At 45.2% G+C, this 24,398-nt stretch overlaps 1 protein-coding gene across 2 annotated transcripts in view; it reads left to right on the top strand.

The window, feature by feature from the left end:
• avl9 (AVL9 homolog (S. cerevisiase)) overlaps nucleotides 1-24,398 on the top strand; it is a 95,387-nt gene that overhangs the window by 3,072 nt on the left and 67,917 nt on the right. For both annotated transcript variants that reach the window (XM_067981921.1, XM_067981920.1), the window contains exons 2-3: nucleotides 18,851-18,971; nucleotides 22,347-22,432. In XM_067981921.1, the coding sequence (XP_067838022.1) occupies nucleotides 18,851-18,971; nucleotides 22,347-22,432 (207 nt within the window). The remainder of the gene's footprint in view (nucleotides 1-18,850; nucleotides 18,972-22,346; nucleotides 22,433-24,398) is intronic.

Raw genomic sequence — 24,398 nt, 5'->3', positions numbered from 1 at the left:
CTCTTTCCCTACTCTGAACATTGAACATTTGTTTCATTAACGTACACAATTACTGAATATTATGAATATAAAAAGTTGTTTATGAAGAAAATTTGGTTTGACGCATCCAAATTAAGATCACTTTCTTGTAAAGATACTTTGTGCATGGAGTGAGCACCTATTGTGAAAGTCGTGAAAGGATATGGTACATTTAACTACCTGTCTTCTTCATGTCTGGGGCCTGTTTCGTGACCATTAGAATTTCTGAGTTCAGGTAATGGCAGAAAGAGGAAATGATGTGAACTAAAAAGTTTGAATGAAAGGGAAGTTAGATAATGCCATAACTGGAACACAGGCAAGTTGTGAAGAGTACAGTTCTGTTTTTCTCATGGGATCAGTACATGCTAACACACAGCGGTATATTAATTTTGATGTTTGCATATCATTCAGTTTAACAAAACAGTGCAACATTTTTATTTAGCTAATAATAAACAAGTTACTTAGGAAAAGATTACACTGAGGCCAATGAGGGACAATCATGTTTGATAAACCTCATAGAATTCTTTGAGGGAGTAACACACATGGTAGATGGGAATGCAATGGATATGTACTATGGAATGTTGGAGTGGGGTGGGGGGTTGGGGAAGTAGAGATATAGGAACCTAGAGAAAAAATTGGTTAGTATGGAGTAAACAGAGTAGGAGTTAAGTTTTTGGAAGTGGGCAGCGATGTCCCACAGGGTCCAGTTCTGGGGCCATTTCTGTTCATTGATATATCCATGATTTGGATATAGACCTAGAGGGAGTGGTGTCGTAATTTGCAGATGATATCAAAATAGGAGGTACAGTTAATTCTTTAGAAGACCAAAAGATATTGATAAGATGGGTGAATGGGCTAAAAAGTGGCAGATGGAATTCAATGTCAGTAATTGTGAGGTGATACATTTTGGTTAAAAAAAAATAACAGCATTCTGGAAGCAGGCTTGGGACTGTGGAAGAGCAGAGGTATTGAGGGTACAGGGTCACAAAATGTTCTCTCTTCCCAGGAATTTCATACTACTTGTCTGACATCCATTGTTGGATGAGCAGAAATTTCTTCCAGTTAAATATTGGGAAGATGGAAGCCATTGTTTTTGGTCCCCGCCACGAACTCCATTCCCTAGCCTCCGACTCCATCGCTCTCCCTGGCCACAGTCTGAGGCTGAACCAGACTGTTCGCAACCGTGGTATTCTATTTGACCCTGAGCTTCTGACCTCATATTCTCTCCATCACCAAGACCGCCTTCTTCCACCTCAGGAACACTGATCCTGCCTCAGCTCATCTGCTGAAACCCTCATCCATGCCTTTGTTACCTCTAGGCTCTCTTGGCCGGCCTCCCACTTTGCACCCTCTGTAAACTTGAGCTCAACCAAAACTCTGCTGCTCTTATCCTAACTCGCACCAAGTCCCATTCACCATCACCCCTGTGCTCGCTGACCTACATTGACTTCCTCCGGTTTGGGGGTATTTTAGAGTTAGGGTTTCAGGTTGGGGCAGGTTCTGTGGACTGGTATTCATGTTCGGAGTTGGGGCATATTCTGGGTGAGAGAAGGAGGCTAAATCTGATTCAGGGTCTGGGTTTGGGGTGGTTAGGATTAGCAGTTGATTTTTTTTTTGGTTGAGGCTGTTTTATGGTTCATTTTGGGGTTAGAGTCTGGGTACAGATCAAATTCCAGGGTGGTTAGGATCAGACTTGAGTTGGGGGGATGGTGGGGGTGATAGGTGGGATTTGGTTTGGGGGTATTTTAGGGTGACTGTTTTGGGTTAAGGTCTGGCTATAGGTTAGGGTCCGTGGTAGTTAGGGTTGGGGGAGGCTGGTGTTAGGGTTAGGCATGTGGTTGGGATCCGGGGTAGTTAGGATTAGGGTTGGGGGAGGCTGGTGTTAGGGTTAGGCATGTGGTTGGGATCCGGGGTAGTTAGGATTAGGGTTGGGGGAGGCTGGTGTTAGGGTTAGGCATGTGGTTGGGATCCGTGGTAGTTAGGGTTGGGGGAGGCTGGTGTTAGGGTTAGGCATGTGGTTGGGATCCGGGGTAGTTAGGATTAGATTTAAGAGTAAGGTTGGGGGGATTTTATGGGTGGGGTTGTGGGTGGGAGGTTTTAGGGTCAGGGTTATGGTCCAGGGTAGTTAGGATTAGGGTTAGAAGTGGAATTGGGATCTAAGGTGGTTAGGAGTAGGGTTGGGGAGGGTTTATGGATGGGGATTTGGGGTCTGAGGTGTTAGGGAGGGTTGGGTTTAGGGTCCGGGTAATTAGGATTGGGGTTGGAGTGAGGTTGGTCTCCAGAGTAGTTATGATTAGGGTTAGCAATCGGATTTGGGGGGGGGGGGTTGATTTGCGGGTATTTTAAGGTCAGGGTCCGAGTTCTCCTGCATTATGTCTGATTCAGGCCATTTGGTGGCTGGGTTTCTAGTTTTGCAATCCAGTGTCTGTCTGTCTCCTTTTCCTTTGTGGGGGTGTCTAGTTCATGTTGGTTCCAAGCCTCATGACTTCCAGGGACTTGACATTGTTCCATGAAATGTCTGGTGATAGTTTTGTCTTCATTTTTGGTTCTGATGGCTCTGAGGTACCCTGTAAGCCTAGTTCTTAGTGTTCCCTGTATATAAGATATGACACTGTTTGCATCGGATTGCGTAGATTACATTGTACTGTTCACATCTAATCCTTAATTTATTAGGGCTGTTTTTCCCATGCTCCTGTTATGTATCATTTTTTGGATTATTTGGTGTTTACATGTCCCACACTGCTGGTTACCACAGTTTTGAGTTGCCTGTTTCCTAACTCTACTGCTGACCATTGGTCTTTTAGATTTTTGCCCCTTTTAAAAGCTGATGTTATGCTGTATTGGCTGAGTGTGTTCACATCCTCTTTTAGTTTTTCAAAATGGTTTTTAGTTACTCTGTTTATTTGTTTGGCCATTGTGCAGTATATTGTTATTAGTGGTAGTTTTGCTGTTTCGTGGCTGTGGGTTGTCTAGCTTCCTCAGGAAATTTGACTTAACATGCCTGAGGAATCTTTTTGTGTATCCCCTTTGTCCTAGCGCAGTGAAAAGGGCTGTGGTTGCCTGATTGAAATCCTCAAGTTTTCTACATAGTTGTGACTTTACAAGTTCCTGGAAGGTGTGTTTTGGATGGTGGCTTTTTGTGTGTGGAATTGTGTGTGTGTCAGTTTCTTTGAAATATACCTTTGCTGCCAGGTTGTGGCTGTTGTTTTGTGCCAATTTAAATACTGTAGTATCAAGGAAGTTGACACTTCCCTGTGCGTTGTGGTTTTAAGTTTAATGGAGGGGAGGTTGTTGTTGATGAGGATGTTAATAAATTCTTTTAATTCTGTTTCTGTATTTGTCCAGATTCCCCATAGAATCCAAGTATCTGTAGTAACACATTGGGAGCTTGGGACACTTTTCAAAGGCACTGTTTTCCCAGTCTGCCATGTATATGTTTGCATCGGCCAGAGCAAATTTCTTACACTTGGCTGTGCCTTTTAATTTGGAGATGCAGTGCATCTTGTAGATGGTCCATATTACAGCCACAGTGCGCTGGTGGTGAAGGGAGTGAATGTTTAGGGTGGTGGATGGGGTGCCAATCAAGCGGGCTGCTTTGTCCTGGATGGTGTCGAGCTTCTTGAGTGTTGTTGGAGCTGCACTCATCCAAGCAAGTGGAGAGTATTCCATCACACTCCTGACTTGTGCCTTGTAGATGGTGGAAAGGCTTTGGGGAGTCAGGAGGTGAGTCACTCGCCGCAGAATACCCAGCCTCTGACCTGCTCTCGTAGCCACAGTATTTATGTGGCTGATCCAGTTAAGTTTCTGGTCAATGGTGACCCCGAGGATGTTGATGGTGGGGGATTCGGCGATGGTAATGCCATTTAATGTCAAGGGGAGGTGGTTAGACTCTCTCTCTTGTTGGAGATGATTGTTGTCTGGTGCCTGCATGTTGTCCAGGTCTTGCTGCATGGACTGCTTCATTATCTGAAGGGTTGTGAATGGAATTGAACACTGTGCAAACATCCCCACTTCTGACTTTATGATGGAGGGAAGGTCATTGATGAAGCAGCTTGATGAAGATGGTTGGGCCTATGACACTGCCCTGAGGAACTCCAAGTTATAGTCCAACAATTTTATTTTAAAATCCACAAGCTTTCGGAGGCTTCCTCCTTCCTCAGGTGAATGTGAGGATTCACCTGAGGAAGGAGGAAGCCTCGGAAGGCTTGTGGATTTTAAAATAAAATTGTTGGACTATAACTTGGTGGTGTAAAATTGTTTACAATGGTCAACCCCAGTCCATCACCGGCATCTCCACATCACTGAGGAACTCCTGCAGTGATGTCCTGGGGCTGAGATGATTGGCCTCCAACAACCACTACAATCTTCCTTTGTGCTAGCTATGACTCCAGCCACTGGAGAGTTTTCACCTTGATTCCCGTTGACTTCAGTTTTACTAGGGCTCCCTGATGCCTTGTCCTGATCCTAATATCGCCTCCTTTTGTCCGATTACACTCCTCTGAAATGCCTTGGGATGTTTTACTACGTTAAAGATACTATATAAATGCAAGTTATTGTTGGTTAAACAAAAACAGCTTTGTTTTTGGGCCATTGTGACTGTCACATTTCAGGATTCTTTGGCCATTTTTCCACAGAAAAGGTCTACTTCAAGATGTGATTTGAAAAGAGGTTAGTTTATCAGGACAACCCCATGTTGAGTTATGAATCCAAATAATTGGATAAGTGGTTAATATACTGATAGGAAGTTGACATTCTCAGAGAACAAACAATATGCAATTTACTGGCTTGTCTCCTTAAGAAATAAAGTAGCTATTGAATATTTCTGTCATTTTGCTGTCATTACCTGTGAATTTATCTTGTGCATCCCTTCTGTTATTTGTGTCTGTAGAATACTTCACTATTTCTTTTTTTGATAATTTAATTTTGTAGTTCTTTGCTTTACTAATTGTTTTTGGACTTCCTAACCTTTTTGTATTCCCCTTGTCATCCTCTCCTTTATTGTCTATGTGCTTAGAGTATGCCTTTTTCTTTAGTTTCAATTTTACCCATATCTCGTTGTTCACCCATGGTGTTTCATTATTGGCAAGTTTGTTCTTGTTTTTTAGAGGAATATATTTCTCCTGAACTTTATTGATCACCGTTTTAAATATTTCCCACTGCTGTTCTATCTCTTTCTGTCAAATATTTTTTCCAGTTTACCTCATTCCTCAAAGAGCTTTTTTCCAATCTATCACTTTGGTCTTTGTCTTATTTATGTCTTTCTCAATCATTATTTTAAACCTTATTATGTTATTGCTATTGCCTAGATGTTCTTCTATGCTTACTTCTCTTATCTGCTCTGGTTCATTTCCCATTATTTGATCCAGCAGTGATTCCTCTCTTGGGCTTCTCACATACTGGGTAAGAAAAAAGTCCTGTATACACTGTAAAAAATCCATTCCGTTTTCTCCTTTCCCTACACCTTGCCAGTTTATTTGGGGGTAGTTGAAATCGCCCATGATTATTCGATTTTTAAAAAAAATTCATTTAATAGATTTGCCTACATATTTCATCCTCCACTTCCCTTGTAGACTATACCTATTAACGTGATTGATCCCTTCTTATCCTTGGTCTCAATCTATATGGATTCTGTTTCTGTTTTTAATGTTACTTATGTCCCTTTTTTCTAGTGCCATCCTTTCTAAATACTTTATATCCTGCATTATTTAACTGCCAGTCATGTTCCTTCTGTAGCCATGTTTCAGTTATCCCTACCACATTTAGCTTCTCGCTATTGCCTCTGGTTCCCCCGTTTGGTAATGTGCACAGCAACCGAAACAATACAGGCAAATTAATTTGTTTTTAGTAATTGTTCCCCTCACTATTTTTAACTCATTTTGTACTTTGTTTTCTAACTGTATTTGTTGCCTGACCATTTATGTTACCCTTATTCCTTACCTTGGTCTGACCTTTACTCTCGTTTCCTATTTCTTTTATCTTCAGATTTATGTTATCCTCACCAGATCCTTCTCCCTGTCTTACTAGATTGAAGTCCTTTCCGCTAGGACACTGGTCCCATTCCGGTTCAGGTGGAGCCCGTCCCAACGGTACAGCTCCTCTCTATCACAGTACTGGCGCCAGTGTCCCATGAAATGGAACCCCTCCTTCCCACACCAGTCTTTCAGCCATGCATTCATATTCCTGATTTGTTTATCCCTATGCCAATTAGCACGTGGCTCGGGTAGTAATCCTGAGAGTACCACCCATGAGGTCCTGTTTTTTAATTTAGTTCCTAACTCCTGATGTTCTTTTAGCAGGACCTCCTCCTTGTTCTTCCCTATGTCATTGGTTCCAACATGGACCATGACAATTGGATCTTCCCCCTCCCTTTCCAAGTTCCTCTCCAGTTGCTCCGAGATATCCTTTACTCTTGCACCAGGTAGGCAACACACCCTCCTGGACTCTTGGTCATGACTGCAGTGGACGCTATCTATCCCCCTAATTATAGAATGCCCTATGACTACAACCTTTCTATTCTGCTCCTCTTCCTCCCCCGTCGCCCCCACACACCCAGGTCCACTTCTACTGCTCCCGCTTTATGGTGTGGGCCGTGTTCATCTCGCACACCCAGGAAGTCGCTAATAAGGGAGTGTCTATGGATATTATCCATTTGGACTCCCAGAGGCATTCAATAAGGTTCCACGCAAGAGATTATTATCAAAAATGAGAGCGCACGGTATTGGAGGTAGCCTTTTGACTTGGGTTGGAAATTGGTTGGGAAGTAGGAGGCAGAGAGCGGGGATAAAGGATAGGTACTCAGATTGGCAGGATGTGAAATGTGTTGTTCCCCAGGGATCTGTTCTGGGGCCTCAACTTTTCACCATATTAATGACATGTGAAAGAATAGAGAGTTGTATATCCAAGTTTGCAGATGATACTAAGTTAGGAGGCGCAGTGGACAGGTACAAAAAGCAATGAAAAAGGCTATGGAATGTTGGTCTTTATTTCAAGGGGGCTGGAATATAAAGGGGAGAAAGTTGGAATACAAAGGGAAGAAAGTTATCTTCAGTTGTTTAGGTCAGATCCCACCTGCAGTTTTGGGCACCGTACCTCAGGAAGGATATATTGGCCTTTGAGGGGGTGCAGTGCAGATTCACTAGAATTATACTGGGGCTTAGAGGGTTGAATTATGAGAGAGGGTTACATAAAATTGGGTTGTATTCCCTTGAGTATAGGAGATTGAGGGGTGATCTGATCGAGGTGTTTAAAATGTTAAACTGATTCGATAGGGTAGATCCAGAGAAACTATTTCCTCTGGTGGGGGAAATTAAGAACAAGAGGACATAATCTTAAAATTAGAGCTAGGCCATTCAGGAGCAAAATCACAAAGCAATTTTTCATACACAAGCTAGTAGAACTTTTAAACTCCCCTCTACGCCCCCCCCCCCCCCCCCCCCCACTTCCAAGACTGAGAGAGATAGATTTTTGTTAGCCAATGGTATCAAGAGATATGGAGCAAAGGCAGGAATATGGAGTTGAGGTGCAGATCAGACATGATCGAATTGAATAGTGGAGCAGGCCCGAAGGGCTGAATGGCCTACTCCTGTTCCTTATGTTCCCACAGGCAGCCATAAGATGAATGACCAATCTGTTTCTTAGGTGATACGAGTGAGGGAGGAATGTTGGCCAGGGTACTGGCCTTGTCTACTGTGAACTGGTTGCCTGATGCCTTTCTCACCAAAATTTCCTACTCCCTGCTTGCCTTCAGTGTCTGCACCAAGTGGCCACTCATCCTCAATGATTTCAGCCTCCACTTCGATCAACATACTTCATGGCTCTCTCCTTCCTCCTACATATTACTTCTGTCCCCAGGGAAAAACAGTCACGTAATTCCCTTAAACGTGTTCTTTCACACTCCAACCTCGCTCTCCTCTGGTCTGCCATCTGCAATGACATTGCAGCCACCATTGATCGCCACCGTCACCCCTTTAGATACTAGAGGGTCTCCCACTCCCACTGCTGCCCCTGGTACGACAGCACCTCTGTTGCCTCAAATTCATGCATGGGTTATAATTTTTGATTTGTGTGCCCTTTCACTGCCTGATAGCAGTTTGACTACCTCAAGTTTAACTGTTGCATCCTTTACACTACGAAATCTTCACACTACTCCAGGATGATCTTGGGTCAGGAGGAATAGCTCTCAAGTTCCACTGCAAACTGTTCTGTGTGTCAGCTTGGCTCAGTTGGTTGTATTCTTGACCAAGTCAGAAATTGTGAGTTCAAATCCCACTCCAGGACATAGGCACATAATCTAAACTGACACTTTAGTGCAGTATTGAGAGACTGTTGCTTTGTCAGAGGTGCTGTCATTTGAATGAAATGTTAAACTGAGGCCCTGGCTGCTTATTCTGGTGGATGATATAAGATATGAACAAGAATGGGGAGTTTTCCTAGCTTCCTTGATAACATTTAACCCTCAACCAATACTGCCAGAACCAGTTATCTGGTCATACATTCATTTTCTGTTTGTGCACCCCCTGCATCTCTGACACCAGCTTGCTCCCTACCCTGTCCGCTCCACCACTGGCATCTGTTCTTTCAGCCACTGTGCCTCCTGCCCTTTAGAACGCCCTTTAGAACACCCTTTCTCCCTGCTTTCAAAAGTTCCTAAAAATCCTTTACTTTAACTTTGTCTCTTCCAAACTCTCTCTATTCACCTGATGCTCATGCTCAATGTCCATTTCTATCCCCCACCCTGTAAATTACGGTGAGTTGCACTTCTGAACAATGACGGATTCCAGTGAAATGCAGATTTCAAACTTTCCTCTAAATTCTGTAAAGTATTTAGAATTCAAAGTACGATTGTTGACAAACTTGAATAATGTGTAAATATTGCAGATATTAGGTTATTGAACGTATTGCAAGCAGTCCTGGGCTGGAGATGCATTTGCCATCAAATAAACTATGCCATTCTTAAAAAAAAATTAGAATTTTTTTTCAGTTCAACATTTAATTCTGACCCATTATGTGGGATTACCTTTTTTTCCTGGGCCTTCAGTGGAATCATTCAAGCTTAACCAGGCTAATGTTACCAACTCATTTTCTTTATTAAATGAGAAACGCTGCAGGGGAAAGTCATGCTCTTGGACAGCTGCTGTGACAGTTACAAGCTGTCCAATTTATAAGCCATGAATTAATGATGGTGATGTTGGTTGGACCACTATGTGGTCTGTTAAATAAATCAGTAATTAGGCCATGTGAGAGCTAGAAATGAGTATTCACATATTCATTTCAGTCCTGAGGTGGCAGTATCTGAAGAATCTGATTATTACAGCTGCTGTCACTCATAACATCTCCCTGGAGATTCAGTCAACTATTTCTCCTATTTCTATTATAATTTCTTCTTGTTTAATTTTTTTCTCTCAAGCGTTAGCTATTGCTGAATTTGTCTTTTAAAGAAAGATGGTAAAGGAATCAAAGGCCTAAATGTTGTAGTAAAACCACTTTTTCTGAAGCTTCCAAAATTTCTTCCAGTTTTTTTTTGTTTTAAAATTGTGTAATAAACGGGGTTAAATACTAGGCATTGTGGATTGAACTTGTATTGTGAAAAGGTCCTTTAGATATTAATAAATCAAAAGCTTTACATTTTGAATAAGGGTACATTAAAGGCTGTAATACATCAAGGGTGTTTTGATAATGTGGGATACAGCAACAGCTTGAAGCAGCCAAAGAAAAATAGAAATTGCTGGAAATTACAGCAGGTCAGTCAGCATCTGTAAAGTGAAAAGACAGACTCTGTTACATGCTACACAACTGAAATGTCTCTTTGCTTTATAGACACTGACAGACCTGCTGTGTATTTCCAGCATTTTCTGTTTTTACGTCAAAGCTTAAAGCAGTTTGATTGTTCCTTGAACCACATGATGGGTTACAGTCAGCAGGCAGATTATCAGTCCTTTTATTCTTTAAAATAAATATGGTACTTGATGGATAGTACTCTTTTTTTGCAGTTCGTTGAGGTCACCGTGGTGGGTAATCTGAGGTGGTAAAGTAGGAATCTTTAGCGAATGATCGGCCAACCTTGCCCGACTCATCCCCCACACGCTGAAGATTCACTCATGAGCAGGTGCAGTGTATGACATCGCAGGTTTAGTCATTGTTGGTATAAACTTCCTGTTTCCATGATAATTCATACTGGCCACTGAAATGTATATAATTTACCTCTATGGGGGTTTCACTTTTTGAAGTAAAGTTGCAATGTCCTGTAATATTTACTTGAATGATCAGAAAACATTGTTTTAGCCAACAGTGAATTTTAATACTGGAAAGGTGCTGCTCTTTAAAGATAAGGCTTTGGGTTCTTTTCACTCTTCTTAAAAGATGCTGTCTTTCTGTTTCAGAAGCCAGAATAAAATATAATTACATCATGGCATCAGAATATTGTATTTGTAGTTTCCAGGAGACCATTCTGTTTATGAAAATGTCTCCACACTGATAGTAAGAACGGAGACGGATTGTTTTAATTCTTGAGTGACAAATCTGAGTTTGAATTCATCTTGTCTCTAAGAGCACAAACAACAGACAAGTTGGGCCCTCATGAGAGGATGATAAGCTGTCTTGGGTGTCTTTTCTCGCACAGCTCAGACTTGGCACCAATTAAATCAAACAAGTAAGGCCGCTGACGATGTGGATATGGAGGATAACTGGGGGTAAATAAAAAGGGGAAATTGCTTTCAGCACTGTGGGCACTAAATTGGGCCGTGTAGCGCCCATTGTTTTGGCACCACCTGGCCTCGCTGACATCCAAGATGGCGACTTGGAGGCGCACGCACGTTTCCTGCGTGACGTGCGCCAGACGCCATCTTGGTATAAGAGTTAGAGCATGCACAAATACCGAACGCTGGAAGCATGTAAAGTAGGGAGAAAATGCGTGCAATCAGTGTGCAACGCTGATTTAAAGTGATACACACCATTTTGGACCTTAACGCTCAACTCAACACAGTCCTATCCCCGACCATCTAAACGTGTCTTACAGTGCCTGAAGGACCCCCCCAACCAGCGCTATTTAAAGGGGCCATGCAGGTGTTGCAGGTTAGTTGCTGGATTATTGCTTCTGGCTGCTGGAGGAGTAGGAAGTGTTTTTTGAAGCTCCCTATTCTTATTGAGAGTTCCTACACTACTTTTGAGAGTGCTTTGGCAGGTACTGCCTTACGGGTTGGAAAGTTACAACCCTGGTTGAACAATATTCCTGCCAACCATGGGCAGTCTGCTCGGGCTCCCGCTGGGCATTGAGCACGACTGGGAGCACGCAGAGAGGCCACACGCAGCACGTCAAGCTGCGAGGAGGCGCAGGGCACTGAGCAGGGGGGCCTTCCGGAATCAATTCTATTACCTCAACAAGACCGAGGAGGATTGCATCCGACGCCTGAGGTTCACCAAGGAAGCCGTCACCGAGATCTGTCAACTGGTGCAGCCACAACTGCAGCCTCGGAGCAGGGCGAGGAAAGCATTGCCTGTGGCTGTGAAGGTCACCGTGGTGCTGAATTTCTATGGCTCAGGAGCATTTCAGGTCTCTGCTGGCAACAGGGTCAAAATCCTGGAACTCCCTTCCTAACAGCACTGTGGGAGAACAGTCACCACACGGACTGCAGCATTTCAATAAGGCGGCTCACCCCCACCTTCTCGAGGGCAATTAGGGATGCGCAATAAATACCGGCCTCGCCAGCGACGCCCACGTCCCATGAACGAGTAAAAAAAAATGTGCAACATCTTGCAATATGCAGTGCACTGTACCACATGAGGAACAGGGTCATCACCTTCCCTCTCAACAGAGACAAGTAGAACGAGCGAGCACGGGGGTTCGCCCACATTGCTGACTTCCCCATGGTGCAGGGTGCCATTGACTGCACACATATTGCCCTGCATGCCCCGCACATCAACTCAGCCATCTTCGTCAACCGAAAGGTCTTCCACTCCCTCAACGTGCAGCTGGTGTGCGACCACACGCATCGCATCATGGAGGTCGATGCCCGCTATCTGGGAGCAGTCACGACGCCTTCGTCATGCGGCAGTCCAACATGCCAGCTATCTTTCACCTGACTCGGCAAGTCAAAGGCTTGTTACTGGACGACAAGGGCTATCCCTCACAACGTGGCTCATGACACCGGTAGGAACCCGTGCACAGGAAGCCTATAATGAGAGCCATGCTGCCACACGCAACATCGCGGAGCACACCATAGGCCTCCTCAAACAACGCTTCCGCTGCCTAGACTGGTCTGGAAGAGCCCTGCAGTATTCCCCTGAGCGGGTGGGCAGATTTGTGGTGGTATGCTGCATGCTGCACAACCTCACCATCACGAGGGACCAGCCTTTGCCACCAATGATTGCAGAAGACCCTGAGGAGGAGGAGGAGGCGGCGGCGGCGGAGGAGGGGGAGGCCGAGGACGCAAGGGTGCATCAGGAACCACACGCCTTGTCTGCGAGGGCTCTGTGTGCTCGCCTGATCCATGCCCGCTATCAATAATTTGAACTACATCCCCCAACTCACCAACAGTCCTAAATTCCTCACCCGTCCGCTCCCACAAGACCATATCAAATTGCCCTCCATCAGATTACACATTGGTGTCCCTCTCAGCTCATTGCATAAATAAAAACCACCACCAAATGCAAAATCAAACTCTCATTTATCGATGAATAAACGAAATTATGCAAATATAACAGAACTATTCACTCTTGTGCATTCCCTTAGTGCCTGTTGTTCGTATGCCTTTACCTACCCCAGTGCTCCTATGAGGTGCTTTCCCTGTGGCTGGAGCATGCGTGGTGGGAGGCTGCTGGCCTTCAATTGAGGAGCGTGCAGATGGCCTTGGAGGACGACCTCGAGCAGCTCTGGGCCTGGAGGGCCCGGCTTCAGACTGCACCATCTCAGCATAGGCTGCAGCAGTCTGGTCTGGCTGGCCAAGAGGCAACAACGGGGGCACTGGCGGAGTGGCAGGGGTGGGAGCAGGAAGGCTGTCGTCCTGAGAGAGGACAGCATGTCCGACTGCCATGTGCCACTGCCACTCTCCCGGAGCGGCGCCTCAGCAATCCTAGTGATCAGCTGGAGAACGGATTGCTGGAGTTCTGTGACGCCCTGGAAGCCCCATTCCATAGTGGTCCCCAGAGCCATGATAGCAGCAGTCTGAGCTGCAAATTCGGCAGTCAGACCTTGGATGGCAGATGTTTGTGCTGCAATGGATGCTGTGACATCAGTCATGAGATGCTGCATCATGGTGGTTTCCACAGGTGCGCTGATGGAGGTGACCACCCATTCCATGTTGGAAAGGATGGGCTCCAAGCTCTGCAAAAAAGCCCTGCGCCAAGTTGGAGCTGGACTCCTCCATGTCCCTTCTCATTGTGCGCAGGCTTTCCAGTGCCCCAAGCATTTGTTGGTGTACGCCCAACAAAGTCCTCAAGTGACTCCTCTGCAGCAGAACTAGTGAGCGACCTCTCCCTCTTGCGAGCTGGCACCTGTGGTATCTGTTCCGGCCCCGGCTCCTGCGCACTTGTTCTCGGTGTCTCACCACGTGCAGATCCCTCGTCTAACCTAACCTCTAAAGGACGCGCAGTGTCAGTCTCTGAGCTGGTGGAAGCAAGTGTCAGATCGAGTGACGGTGTGGCTTCAGTGTCCTCCTCGGGTGCCATCATGTGTTCTTGGGTATCTGCAATGACAAAGGGCAACAGGTTGAGTTGTGGAGTGGGGAGAGGAGCAAGAGGTGTGTGCTTACAGCATGTGCAGCACGTGAGTCAGAAAAGATTATGGGAGAAGGGCGATGTGGTGAAGGAGCATTAGATATGTAGAGACCCCCTTCACCGGGACCTCCAGCGTTGTGATGACTGCAGTGACGGCCCGCCCAATGATCTGAAGCACCGTCTCCTCTAGGGGGGTGAGGATGTGCAAACTTGCCCGTCCAGCCTCAGGTCCCTCCTGCTGCCGGGTGCTATGCGCCACCTTCTGCAAGACAGAGGACAGTGAGTGTCCTGCAAGGTGTGTGGGTGATGTGTATGTCATAGTCGAATAGCTACCAGTTTATGTGACTTGAGTGGTGGTTGTGTGGCCTGCAAGTGTGGTACTATATGCGGGTGAGATGCAGCATGCCAAGTGCAGCATTGCATATGGATGGGCAGTGTTTGTTGGTGGGTGGGTGACGGGAGGTGTCGTGCGTGGAGCAGTGGTGCAGTTGGTAGGATGTGCCACTTGATACTTGTATTCACTCACCTTGACCACTCATGTCAAATCATTGAACTTCTTCCGGCACTGCACCCATGTGCATGGTGCAATGCTCCTAACGTTCACTTCCTGCACCACAGCCTGCCAATGCCTGCGCAGCTGTAGTCTGGAGGGTCTCTGGCCACCCTGAGGATACATGCTGGCCCTCCTTTCGTTCACGCCTTCCACCAGGGCCACGAGAGCATCATCGGAGAAGCGTAGAGCCTTCTCTCGTGCCGGTGCAGCTGCTCTCATGGCCATTTTCCCTCCTGCAGGTAAGCTGTGTACTTGCCATTTGAAATGTGCCTGCACCTTTAAGTAATGCAGGCTGCTGATGACGTGCGCTGCGTAAGCCGCATTTCCAACTTCCTCATTCTCAGTGCAGCCTCTCAGCAGCGAGGGTTGCGCTGGCTGCACGGAGATTTCATGGTAAGTAGCAGGCAGCATGAAGTTCACGTGCTGCCTGCGTAGGGTCTGTCGGGAGTGGGGATGTGCTACCATCGCCTAAAATGGACCCTTATCCAATTTTTCCCCCTTTATATTTGAAAAGTTGCTTCATAAGATCTACACACAGTAAACTCAGATTCTTACTCCAGTAATTATGCCTGAAACGGCAGTGAAAGGATAAAGTAATAATCTATATAAAGGGGAAATATACAGAAACTTGTGCGGTATGGCTTTTTTGTTTCTGCAGTGTGGTTACATAGACTTTACAGCACAGAAATGCTATGCCAGTGTTTATGCTCCACACGAGCCTCCTCCCACTCTCTCTACTTCATCTCACCCTATCAACATATCCTTCTATTCCTTTCTCCCTCATGTACTTATCTAGCTTCCCCTGGTTGCCTCTATGCTATTCACCGCAACCACTCTATGTGGTAGCTGTAAGAATATAGATAGGTTTGTGCATTGTTCTTAATACAGAACAGCTAATGTAGAAATTACGGTTAAACTACATGAGTACATCAAAATTGGTTTGACCTGGATACTGGCAGATATTTTGATTACTGACGCCCCAGGACAAAAGCTATACTTCGGGAAGAGCAAACATAGGAAGCAAAGGTTGCTGAAATGACAGGATATTGACCAAGGTATTAACTAGGAGATTGAGGCTTCTATCATTGTATGTTCAATGACCTATGGGTAATAAAACACCCAACAAAGTTACCTTCAGCAAGAATTAGACAATGAATGCTTGTTTTTTTTAAAATGGTATAAAAAGAGATACGAAGCAAACCTCAGTTAGGAACTTTGGCTAGCTTCAAGGAGAGTTACCGTGAATGGCTGTGGATAGGCAATTGCTCACGATTCCCCGGAAGTTCTTTACACGTAAGTTTCTAGATGTAGGACTACATGTACTGCTCTATATATAGTCTTAAGAGGAATGTTTTGAAACAAGAATAAATATAGCTGATTGAGAGACATATTACTGTCTCAAGCTTTTCAAATCTGTAATTAAAAGGATAAGGATTTATTCCAGCAGCACTGAGTTCCACATTCTCACCACTCTCTGAGTGAAGCAGCTTCTCCTGAATTCCTTATTGGATTTATTAGTGACTATCTAATATTGTTCCAAAAGTGGAAACATCTTCTTTACGTCTACCCTGTTGAACCTCTTCATAGTTTTAAGGACCTCTTTCAGGCCACCTTTGTCTTCTCTTGTCTAGAGAAAAGAGCCCCAGCCTGTACAGCCTTTCCAGATAGTTGTACCCTCTCAGTTCTAGTGGCGTCCTCGTATATCTTTTTTGCAATATGGAGACCAGAACTGTGCACAGTACTGCAAGTGTGGTCTAACCAAGGTTCTGTATATGTTTAACATACCTTCTCTGCTTTTGAATTCTATTCCTCTAGAAATGAACTCCAGTGCTTGGTTGATGAAGCAGGCCCCTTTTTAAATGTAAATGGGTGTAGCTTTTGTCAGAGATTTAATTTCTAGTTGTTGCTATGTGTGAAATAGTCTGGTGGGAATGCCAAAAAGAACGCCATTGCTGCAGCCCATGATCCCATTGTTTACCAAGGTGTGAGAACTGTTAATTGTGATTGCTTGGCAGTTTCAAAAGTATTTGCTTTCCATGAGAGGTTCCACAGGATAAATAGACCAGTTCCACCTGTTAGTCTTTTATCCTGGCAAGGATGCACCAGGCTTCATTGGTGCATGAAGCTCATGTATTCTAGTGTGTGATATCTTGTTTCAAGAGAATATGCTTTTGAAATTACAGGTATTACATTTGTATGAGGAAAAGAAAAGGCTCAGCTGATTTATCCAAAGGAACGGTTAGATTTCTAGCAACTTTTTTTTATTTGTTCATGGGATGTGGGCGTCGCTGGTAAGTCAGCATTTATTGCTCCTCCCTAATTGCCTTTGAGAAGGTGGTGGTGAGCCTCCTTCTTGAACCATTGCAGTCCGTGTGATGAAGGTTCTTTCACAGTGCTATTCAGTAGGGAGTTCCAGGATTTTGACCCAGCGACGATGAAGGAACGGCGATATATTTCCAAGTCAGGATGGTGTGTGACTTGTAGGGGAACGTGCAGGTGGTGTTCCCTTATGCCTGCTGCCCTTGTCGTTCTAGGTGGTAGAGGTTGCGGGTTTGGGAGGTGCTGTCGAAGAAGCCTTGGCTAGTTGCTGTGGTGCATCGGGGTGATGGATGGGGTGCCAATCAAGCGGGCTGCTTTGTCCTGGATGGTGTCGAGTTTCTTGAGTGTTGTTGGAACTGCATTCATCCAGGCAATTGGAGAGTATTCCATCAAACTCCTGACTTGTGCCTTGTAGATGGTGGAAAGGCTTTGGGGAGTAAGGAGGTGAGTCACTTACCGCAGAATACCCAGCCTCTGACCTGCTCTTGTAGCCACAGTATTTATGTGGCTGGTGCAGTTAAGTTTCTGGTCAATGGTGACCCCCAGGTTGTTGATGGTGGGGGATTCGACGATGGTAATGCCGTTGAATGTCAAGAGGAGATGATTAGACTCTTGTTGGAGATGGTCATTGCTTTGCACTTGTCTGGCGCAAATGTTACTTGCCACTTATGAGCCCAAGCCTGGATGTTGTTCAGGTCTTGCTGCATGCGGGCATGGACTGCATTATCTGAGGGGTTGCGAATGGAACTGAACACTGTGCAATCATCGGCGAACATCCCCATTTCTGACCTTATGATGGAGGGAAGGTCATTGATGAAGCGGCTGAAGGTGGTTGGGCCTAGGACACTGTCTTGAGGAACTCCTGAAGCAATGTCCTGGGGCTGAGATGATTGGCCACCAATAACCACTACCATCTTCCTTTGTGCTAGGTACGACTTCAGCCACTGGAGAGTTTTCCCCCGATTCCCATTGACTTCAATTTTACTAGGGCTCCTTGGTGCCACACTCTGTCAAATGCTGCCTTGATGACAAGGGCAGTCACTCACACCTCACCTCTGGAATTCAGCTCTTATGTCCATGTTTGGACCAAGGGTGTTAAAGAAAGGCAGTTTTTTGAAAAGGGTATATTGACCCTTTGTGAGCTGATTACAGTTCTCTCATGAGTATTATACTGTTTAATATTTTGCCAGCATCTTGTTTCTATGCATCTTATTTGTAAATAAATTTGGAACACTAGTTTAGCTGGTATGAAGTGATCTAATTGACATGTTAGTTTCCATTGTCCAGATTGCCTGCCTTAGTGAGTATCCTGTGTATTCTCCAATAAGCAATTTGCTGTGATCAGGGTTAATTGCGAGAAATGGGCGATGCTAGCTCTAATATGGAACAGAATAAAGTAATTGATTTCAGCTCATAGTAGACTAGATCTGCTTATACAGAATAATTTTGGGACATTTACACGAGGAATAGCTGTTGGGGTAACCTCAAACTAGGTTGAACAGGTTTCAGATTGGACATTTTCTGCATCATTCAACATGTATGTAAATTTGGCCTTAACTGAACCCAATATTTATAATGCTTGTAGATCCTGCAAAGTCCTGCTTGAAACAGAATAATGCATTGTAAGGATAAAGCAGTTCCTAAAATACTTCCGTATCCTTTTGTATTTTAAAAAATTATATTTTGATTGTATGCATTTTCCCAGTCATTGTGGTTTCTTCACTTACTGGCCCTGTATGGAGTATTGTATCTAACTTTTTGTTGTGGGCCACAATCCCAACCAATATCTTGCTTTAGGGTGACTCTCTGGTATGCTGCCACTCACTGCATCACACAGTGATGGAACCCAGGCTGCCATTGCCTTCTCACAAAGTGACTTCTAATTTCATATTTGTTGGCTGTTGCTAAGCACTTTCCAGGCACTTCTGCACAGTAAGAGGGGGGTCTGTAGGAGCTAATCCTATTACATTTTTCTGTTTTTTTTATTAGGGCTGTTTCCTTGCTATATGGAAGCTGGGATAACTGTAACTTGATAGCATTCCCTTGCCACCTTTTGCTAAAGAGCAAGTAAGGGAGAGGGAATAGTATTGCATCCCAGCTTAGCCACACATTTTCATTCATATTTCGTAGTCTTATACAAATATCCAGGGCAAGAAAAGAAATTATAGTCAAAAAGCTGTTGAAGTTCTTCATGCCACATATACTGTACTATGTACTACTTATTGTAATCTCCATTCTGGATCACTACAGGTTGAATTTTCATACCCACCGTTGGTTCCAGAAGAAGGACATGATGGTCACAGCTTGCCTGAGGAGTGGAAATACCTTCCATTTCTGGCCCTGCCAGACGGAGCACATAACTACCAGGAGGGTAAGATAAATGAAGAAAGTTGTTCCTATTTATACTAGACTACAGTAGACTACTGTTACGTAATAGTAGCTTGGCTAAGTTCGTAGCAATCTCACCTGAGTCCAGGGTCATGGGTACAAGCCATAAACCAGGACTTGAGGTCATAATCTAGGCTGACATTCTAATGCCATCTTCCTTTAAACTGAGGCGTGTCTCCTTGTTTAGGTGCTTCAGGTGGACACTTTTTGGCGAAGAATTTGAGTTCTCCCAGTGACCTAGCTGCATTCTGTCCACAACACCAGTAAAAACAAATCAACCTCTTGTTCATCTGATTGCTGGTGTGGATATTGCTGTGTGTGTGTGCGTTACAGTCACTATATTTAAATTATCCATTATATTTGAAATACTTTGAGATCTTTTTGGGGATGTAATAAGGTTCTATGTAAATGCAAGTCAGTCTTTTATTTCCTTTCCTTCCTTCCTCCCCTCCCCACTCTCTTTCTCCCCACCCCCCCCCCCCCCCCCACCCCCCGCAACAATACCACCACCACTGATGTCTATTATGACTGTTGCTACCAGTCACACTACAATAAATTCAATCAAAAGTCTGGTGTAATTGATGTATTGTAAAACATTTGTTCTTCATTTGCTAAACATCCACATACAAATGAAAATTGCTAGCATCCACAGAGGAGGGGAAGTGGAGAATCCCCTGGGATTGCTGCCTCATTTGGTTAAGTGTCCTGCTATTTGGTGTCTCAATCTAAAGATGTGGACTCACCAATGCCCTGTACAACTGTAGCAAAACATCTCTAACCCTAACCCTAACCCTAATGCAGTCCTCGTGTTGTGTGGCACTACCACCGTGCTAAATGGGATAGATTCAGAACAGATCTAGCAGCTCAAAACTGGGCATCCATGAGGCGCTGTGGGCCATCAGCAGCAGCAGAATTGTATTCCAGCACAATCTGTAACCTCATGGCCCGGCATATTCCTCACTCTACCATTACCAACAAGCCAGGGGATCAACCCTGGTTCAATGAGGAGTGTAGAAGAGCATGCCAGGAGCAGCACCAGGCGTACCCAAAAATGAGGTGCCAACCTGGTGAAGCTACAACTCAGGACTACATGCATGCTAAACAGCGGAAGCAACATGCCATAGACAGAGCTAAGCGATTCCACAACCAACGGATCAGATCAAAGCTCTGCAGTCCTGCCACATCCAGTCGTGAATGGTGGTGGACAATTAAACAACTAACGGGAGGAGGAGGCTCTGCAAACATCCCCATTCTCAATGATGGCGGAGTCCAGCACGTGAGTGCAAAAGACAAGGCTGAAGCGTTTGCAACCATCTTCAGCCAGAAGTGCCGAGTGGATAATCCATCTCAGCCTCCTCCCGATATCCCCACCATCACGGAAGCCAGTCTTCGGCCAATTCGATTCACTCCACGTGATATCAAGAAACGGCTGAGTGCACTGGATACAGCAAAGGCTATGGGCCCCGACAACATCCCAGCTGTAGTGCTGAAGACTTGTGCTCCAGAACTAGCTGCGCCTCTAGCCAAGCTGTTCCAGTACAGCTACAACACTGGCATCCACCCGACAATGTGGAAAATTGCCCAGGTATGTCCTGTCCACAAAAAGCAGGACAAATCCAATCCGGCCAATTACCGTCCCATCAGTCTACTCTCAATCATCAGCAAAGTGATGGAAGGTGTCGTCGACAGTGCTATCAAGCGGCACTTACTCACCAATAACCTGCTCACCGATGCTCAGTTTGGGTTCCGCCAGGACCACTCGGCTCCAGACCTCATTACAGCCTTGGTCCAAACATGGACAAAAGAGCTGAATTCCAGAGGTGAGGTGAGAGTGACTGCCCTTGACATCAAGGCAGCATTTGACCGAGTGTGGAACCAAGGAGCCCTAGTAAAATTGAAGTCAATGGGAATCAGGGGGAAAACTCTCCAGTGGCTGGAGTCATACCTAGCACAAAGGAAGATGGTAGTGGTTGTTGGAGGCCAATCATCTCAGCCCCAGGGCATTGCTGCAGGAGTTCCTCAGGGCAGTGTCCTAGGCCCAACCATCTTCAGCTGCTTCATCAATGACCTTCCCTCCATCATAAGGTCAGAAATGGAGATGTTCGCTGATGACTGCAGTGTTCAGTTCCATTCGCAACCCCTCAGATAATGAAGCAGTCCGAGCCTGCGTGCAGCAAGACCTGGACAACATCCAGGCTTGGGCTCATAAGTGGCAAGTAACATTCGCGCCAGATAAGTGCCAGGCAATGACCATCTCCAACAAGAGCGAGTCCAACCACCTCCCCTTGACATTCAACGGCATTACCATCGCCGAATCCCCCACCATCAACATCCTGGGGGTCATCATTGACCAGAAACTTAACTGGACCAGCCATATAAATACTGTGGCTACGAGAGCAGGTCAGAGGCTGGGTATTCTGCGCCGAGTGACTCACCTCCTGACTCCCCAAAGCCTTTCCACCATCTACAAGGCACAAGTCAGGAGTGTGATGGAATACTCTCCACTTGCCTGGATGAGTGCAGCTCCAACAACACTCAAGAAGCTCGACACCATCCAAGATAAAGCAGCCCGCTTGATTGGCACCCCATCCACCACCTTAAACATTCACTCCCTTCACCACCGGCGCACTGTGGCTGCAGTGTGCACCATCCACAGGATGCACTGCAGCAACTCGCCAAGGCTTCTTCGACAGCACCTCCCAAACCCGCGACCTCTACCACCTAGAAGGACAAGGGCAGCAGGCGCATGGGAACAACACCACCTGCACGTTCCCCTCCAAGTCACACACCATCCCGACTTGGAAATATATCGCCGTTCCTTCATTGTCGCTGGGTCAAAATCCTGGAACTCCCTTCCTAACAGCACTGTGGGAGAACCGTCACCACACGGACTGCAGCGGTTCAAGAAGGCGGCTCACCACCACCTTCTCGAGGGCAATTAGGGATGGGCAATAAATGCCGGCCTTGCCAGCGACGCCCACATCCCGTGAACGAATAAAAAAAAACCATTGGCGGCCGTGCCTTCAGCTGCCTAGGCCCTAAGCTCTGGAATTCCCTCCCTAAACCTCTCCGCCTCTCCTCCTTTAAGGTGCTCCTTAAAGCCTGGCTTTTGGTCACCTGTCCTAATATCTCCTTATGTGGCTCGGTGTCAAATTTTGTTTGAAAATCGCTCCTGTGAAGCGCCTTGGGATGTTTTACTACATTAAAGGCGCTATATAAATGCAATTTGTACTTGATTCTATTCGTAATTCGAATGCTATCTCAAGAGATGTTTTCCCTTGAATGCAAGTTATTTTTAGCTCAGTCTGAGATTCATTCTTTTCTATGATTTTATAATCATGTTTTTCTTTCTCCTTAGATACGGTTTATTTTCATTTGCCTCCAAGGAGTGGGAATCGAAAGACAGTTTATGGCGTTTCCTGCTACCGACAGATTGAAGCCAAGGTTCGTTTTCCTTAGTGAAAATGTAACTTTAATTAACGATTTGCAACTGCACGGAGCCCTTTTAATGTCTGGAAGTTACTTTGCTGGACCACCTGTGATGTAAAAGTCAGTATTCCTGTCCAAATGCATTGACTGTGGCTGTTGTTCAGTGCCAGTTAAAGTTGACAGCTTCTGCTCTGAGGAGGGCATGAAGGTGTCATGCCTAAATGAGGCATGAGGCCAAAGTGGAGGGCTGCTACATTCTTTACACAGGAAAATTGCAACAGGTCACGCAAGATGTGTTGGCCAGGAAGTCCAACAGCAAAGGTCTGAATGTTATGTCAGTTGCTCCACATTTATGCAGCATTTTAAGGTCTGACTGACAAACCTTGAATGCAAACCAATTCTGGCCATGGAGATCAGTGTTTTAACTTCAGTCTTTAAATAGTCTCCCATCCAGCAAGAACATACTAAATATTAGTCATACTACTCTGCAAAACAGTGGATCAGAAAAGTGAGCTCTTGGTGGCTTTGCCACATCCTTAATGCCACCTTTGAGAATAGGTCTACCAGGTAGAATAGCCATAGTAAGCTTTTCTTTATATATAACCGTTCATGAGAAGAGATAAGAAATATAGTACATGAATAGTAAGTCAGTTAAGAAGACATAGGGAGGATACGTTAACATAATGGCATCCCGTTAGGAGGACGTGGTTAACCCTATAAAGGATACAACACACGAGTTCCGTGGGGATTTCGGTCCACACTTGCTAAGGCTAGCTTGAGCAGTTAGAATAACGACCGTGTGATTTTCTTGAGTCCTCTGCACGTGAGTTACTATCGGTACCAGTCTCATGGGCATTGCATGTAAGGGGTTGTGTTGTATCATTGATTTGATAAATAAAGATTATTAAGCAGACTTCTTGGTGTTTCCTTGTCTTCTCCTTATATTAGTGGTAAAGGATGTATGACAATATCCTATAAGACCTCCACATAGGACAATAGGGATATATCCTCCTTAGATATGGGGGTAGTGCCAGAGGACTGGAGGATTGCAAATGTTGCACTCCTGTTTAAAAAAGGAGAGAGGGATAAATCCGTCAATTACAGGCCAGTCAGCCTAATGGTGGTGGGAAAACTTTTAGAGACAATAACCCAGGACAAAATTAATTGGCACTTGGAAAATTATGAGCTAATAAATAAAAGTCAGCATGGATTTGTTAAAGGCAAATCATGTTTGACTAACTTGATTGAGTTCTTTGAAGAAGTCTGTTTCCAGTGGTGTGCCACAGGGCTCAGTGTTGGGTCCCTTGCTGTTTGTGGTATATATTAATGATTTGGACTTGAATGTCGGGGGCATGATTGGCAAATTTGCAGATGACACAAAAATTGGCCGTGTAGTTGATAGTGAAGAGGATAGCTGTAGACTCCAAGAAGATATCAATGGGTTGGTGGAGTGGGCGGAAAAATGGCAAATGGAGTTCAACCCGGAGAAGTGTGAGGTAATGCACTAGGGAGGGCAAACAGTAAAAGGGAATATATTGAGAGGGGTAGAGGAAGTGAGAGACCTTGGAGTGCATGTGCACAGGTCCCTGAAGGTGGCAGTACAGGTAGATAAGGTTGTGAAGAAGGTATACGGAATGCTCTCCGTTATTAGCCGACGTATAGAATACAAAAGCAGGGATGTAATGATGGAACTGTATAAAACGCTGGTAAGGCCACAGCTGGAGTATTGTGCGCAGTTCTGGTCACCGCACTACAGGAAGGACATAATTGCCCTGGAGAGTGTGCAGAGAAGGTTTACAAGAATGTTGCCAGGGCTTGAAAATTGAAGCTACGAGGAGAGATTGGATGGGCTGGGTTTTTTTTCCTTGGAGCAGAGGAGGCTGAGGGGTGACTTGATTGAGGTGCACAAAATTATGAGGGGCCCAGATAGAGTAGACAGGAAGTACCTGTTTCCCCTAGCGGAGAGTTCAAGATCTAGAGG

The sequence above is a fragment of the Heptranchias perlo genome, chromosome 3 (assembly GCF_035084215.1).
Source record: "Heptranchias perlo isolate sHepPer1 chromosome 3, sHepPer1.hap1, whole genome shotgun sequence".
Lineage (NCBI taxonomy): Eukaryota > Metazoa > Chordata > Chondrichthyes > Hexanchiformes > Hexanchidae > Heptranchias > Heptranchias perlo.
This window is presented reverse-complemented; position numbering and strand designations above follow the sequence as displayed.